Below are 4,589 nucleotides of genomic sequence, written 5' to 3'. Positions count from 1 at the left end.
GCTGAGAAGATCTGACAAACAAGCTGATCGTGTTGAAATTTCCCCTGAACAACTGTCAGCTGCATCTATTAAGGCAGAGGTTTGTTCACCCCTTTTTTTTGTTTTTTTTTTGGGCTGTGTGGTAAAAAGCTTGTTTCCCAACCACATGGTACTGGGTTCAGTCCCACTGCATGGCACCTTGGGCAAGTGTCTTCTACTATAGCCTCAGGCTGACCAAAGCCTTATGAGTGGATTTGGTAGATGGAAACTGAAAGAAGCCCATCATGTATATATATATATATATATATATATTTGTGTGTTTATGTTTGTCCATCCATCATTGATTGACAACTGGTGTTGGTGTGTTTACATTCCTGTTAACGTAGCATTTCGGCAAAAGAGATCGATAGAATTAGTACCAGGCTTAAAAAAAATTAAGTCCTGGGATCAGATTGTTCAACAAAAACCCTTGAAGGTAGTGCTCCAGCATGGCTGCAGTCAAATGACTGAAACAAGTAAAAGAGTAAAAGGTAAAAGAGAAAGTTGAGCACTGGGGTCAATGTAATTGACTTGTTTCCTCCCCAAAATTTCAGGCCTTGGGCCTATAGCAGAAAGGAATTATTATTTTCACTTCAAAATTTTTAATCTCACTAAATTTTATTTTACAGGAATTAGCCATAGAACTTAAACAACCCCTCAGGGTACTTGGTTGGTACCATTCACACCCACACATCACAGTTTGGCCATCTCATGTTGGTAAGCTTTCTTTAATTATGGCTTTTTACATTAACAAATTTAACCTTCTTTTTATCATGTTTCCACTAAAATACATTGCCTTTGTTTCAATTAATTTTGAAAATAAGGAAGAATTTAGTAAAGTAACTTTGTCATTATCAAGTTTCTGTTTGGAACATAGATTAACATGAAATTTTGATGGAAAGTTTTAATTTAGTTCACTTTGACCCTTTTGTTACCATATTTCTATTGAAATACACTGCCTTTCAGTTAATAGACCTTTGGCGATTTGCCTTACTTGAGAAGATTGGTGATGTGTGAAAGGCACTTGTGCTGGTGACACGTAAGGGGGCACCCATGCCAGTGACACGTAAGGAGGGTACCCGTGCCACTGACATGTTTTCACCCAGCCTGCGTCCGCCCGAATACAGTGCGCTAGGCCGACGGTGCTGCACGCTTTGCGGCTCCACGAACATCAATATCTTTCTAACCCTAACCCTAACCCTAACCCTAACCCTAACCCTACACTCTTGAAATGGTTGGCATTAGGGAGGGCATCCAACCATAGAAACCATGCCAAATCAGCCTGGAATCTGGTACAGGTGTCCAGCTTACTAGTTCCAGTCAAACTATCTAACCCATGCCAGCATGGAAAGTGGACACCTAAATAATGATGATGATGATAATTTATTAAATTAACTTAATTATTGTCAAGATGGTGCTGGAAATTTTGAGAGACAGTTTTAATTAAGATCACTTTAAAATGGCGGGGTTGTGTCATTTATTTGAGGGTAGTTTTAGGGTTTAAATTGCATGGTCAGGCAAGCAAGGATTGTTCATTTCCAGTCTTCTGTGGAAAACTTATCTGGTTAGAGGAAAATATTATCTTACTTGGAAATATGTAAGGTTAGGTGACTGGAAGGGCATCCAGCTGTAAAAAAAACCCACCACAACAATTTCCATTTGACCCCTACAAACATGGAGAAGTCAATGTTAAAATGATGACGGTAGGGCATGATTTGAGGAAGACTTGGTTGTTGTTTTGTGGCAAATTTACTATGTAGAGGCTCCCTCATTGGCTGATGTTGCTGTTTAGTCCTGAGTTACTCCTGATTGAATATGAATAGGACCAAAGACATACCAGTCATGACCATCCCATCTTTTTGTATATCAGGGTCTAATTTGTTCCATATTGTTGTATTCTTCAATGGGCTGCTTCAACTGGTGCTTCAGTGCAACTGTTTCTTCTTCAAGATGGCTCCCATTCTCAGTTCCAAACACCTGGAAAACCGCATATTTGATTGTGCAACTATAGTGGCACTCCATCGGTTATGGCAACAACGGTTCCAATTGATCTGATCAACGGAACAATTTGCTCGTGAGATTAACCTGCAAGTTGCCGAGTACTCGACAGACATGCATACCTTTAATGTGTAGTCCTCAGGGAGATTCAGCGTGACACAGAATGTGACAAGGCAGGCCCCTTTGAATTACAGGTACTACTCATTTTTGACAGCTGAGTGAACGGAAATAAAGTGTCTTGCTCAAGAGACACAACACATCACCAGGAATATATACACATATAAACTGGCATTCTATTGGTCATGGCAAGAAGCGTTCCAGTTGATCTGATCAATGGAACTGCCTGCTCATGAAATTAACATGCAAGTGGCTGAGTACTCCGCAGACATGCATATGCTTAACGTGTAGTTCTCAGGGAGATTCAGGATGACACAGTATGTGACAAGGGTGGCCTTTTGAAATGCAGGCACACCTCATTTTTGCCAGTTGAACGGAATTGGAGCAATGTGAAGTAAAGTGTCTTGCTCAAGGACACAACGCACCACCATGAATTGAACTCACAACCGTACATGACTGCTCATATTTTAGAAGAGAGGGTGGGAGTGATTGAGTGGAGACAGAGAGAGATGTGGGGGAAAGTAGGAGATGACTGGCAGAGCTGAGCTGTAGAATAGTATTGGTGAAGCAGCAACTGTATTTTGCATCTTCTACATTTTCTTTTATTCCCAAGACGTCCAAACTCAGGCCATGTACCAAATGATGGAACCAGGCTTCATTGGGCTCATCTTTTCCGTTTTTAATGAAGACAAAAACTCAAAGGTAAGATTTGCAAAGTTTTCGATTTTTATTTTATATTTTTGCTAGTTTTGTTAACTGGATTGTGGCCAGGCTGCAACGCTAATTATCTGTGTGTATATATATATATATATATATATAGTTATTTAAAGCACGATATATTCGTGATAAGAGTTGTTCAAAAACCGAGGTACTACTGTATTTCTAAAAATACACACAAGATAAATTTTATACCTTGAATTGAAAGGAGAGAGAGAGAGAGATGTACCAGTTAAAGAATTGTAGTAATGAGAGAGGGGAAAGAAGTACCTTATCTAGGGTCAATGTACTTGAACATTTATAATTAGTGACAAGGACACAGAATTCAGAAGTTAGGAAGAAAGTATATTAATTAAGGTGAGGAAGGTGGTGACCACCTCCTAACAGAGGTGAATGTCCTGTCACTCCTCGAAAAAAATAGTTGTTTTGTATATCTGAGTTTTCTACGTGCTTTAATGTCCCTTTTGTCAGGCTGGCATAGGTAGGATAAATCTACATGAACTGATGAGCCAAATGGCTGTATCAAGCTCCAGTGTTTGCTTTGACATGGTTTCTACAGCTGGATGCCGTTCCTAATGCCAACCACTTCACAGACTGTACTGGGTGCTTTTTTTTCATGGCACCAGCACTGGTGAACTCACCGAGTCTTGAGGGTGCAAGACAAAACCCCTCAACTGAGTGAGGTATGATATTGAAGTATATGAAAGTATGATGGAGGGATGACAGAAACAGGTGCGTGAAGAATATATGGCTTCCTCCATCTGGAGAGAGAGATGTGAAGTCAAGGTACAAGTGAAATATATTTACCATGAACCTCTATATCTCAAGGCTGTTTTTCTCTCTGCTACCTGGGGAACCTGATGGGTAGGGGTTCTTTTTTCTATTTGACCCAGTGGGAAATTTTATTATTTTTTCCTTCTATTTCAGCAAAATAAAATCCAAACAACTTGTTTTCAGTCCAGAAAGAGCAGTTTATCTGAGAATCAGTAAGTCTTTGCTTCTATATTTATGATGTCCTTGTCATATTGTAATCACAGGCATAACTGAGGAGTTTTAAGAAGTTTGCTTCTTTGTGTGTGTGTGTATGTATATCATCAGCATCATTTAACATCTGTTGTCCATGCTGGCATAGCTTGGACGGTTTGACCAGGGCTACACCAGACTCCAGTTTATTTTGGCATGGTTTCTATGGCTGGATGCCCTTCCTAATGCCAATCACTCTGAGAATGTAATGGGTACTTTTCATGTCACTGACACAGGTGCCAGTTGCATGACACCAGAATCTTCCACGACTACGATTACACTTGGTCTGATGCATCTTCCTTCGCACAACATATTGCCAAAGGTCTTGACCATTTGTCATTGCCTCTGTGAAGCCCAATACTCGAAAGGTTCTTTTTACGTGCCACAGGCAGAGGTCACAGACAGTGCCCAACTGACCCTACTATAGTATGTAGTCTACAAAATGAAAAACAGTGTGCACATGTGAAATTAAAATTATGAAATGTTAACAATTTACCCATTGCACCTGTATGTATGTATATTATTTTTTTACATGCATGTATATATATATATATATATACTCTCTGAGTGGTTGGTGTTAGGAAGGGCATCCAGCTGTAGAAACTCTGCCAAATTAGATTGGAGCCTGGTGTTGCCATCCGGTTTCACCAGTCCTCAGTCAAATCGTCCAACCCATGCTAGCATGGAAAGCGGACGTTAAACGATGATGATATATA

General features: G+C 39.9%; 1 protein-coding gene across 1 annotated transcript in view; it reads left to right on the top strand.

Moving 5' to 3' along the window:
* The window catches only part of LOC106874444 (lys-63-specific deubiquitinase BRCC36), a 17,802-nt gene that overhangs the window by 2,722 nt on the left and 10,491 nt on the right, over positions 1-4,589 (top strand). The window contains exons 2-5 of the mRNA XM_014922180.2: positions 7-79; positions 648-735; positions 2,747-2,835; positions 3,778-3,836. Coding sequence (XP_014777666.2) covers positions 7-79; positions 648-735; positions 2,747-2,835; positions 3,778-3,836 — 309 coding nt within the window. The remainder of the gene's footprint in view (positions 1-6; positions 80-647; positions 736-2,746; positions 2,836-3,777; positions 3,837-4,589) is intronic.

Source organism: Octopus bimaculoides, chromosome 24, assembly GCF_001194135.2.
Source record: "Octopus bimaculoides isolate UCB-OBI-ISO-001 chromosome 24, ASM119413v2, whole genome shotgun sequence".
Classification (NCBI taxonomy): Eukaryota; Metazoa; Mollusca; class Cephalopoda; order Octopoda; family Octopodidae; genus Octopus; species Octopus bimaculoides.
The sequence above is the reverse complement of the archived record's forward strand: the minus strand, read 5'-3'. Positions and strand labels throughout refer to the sequence as shown.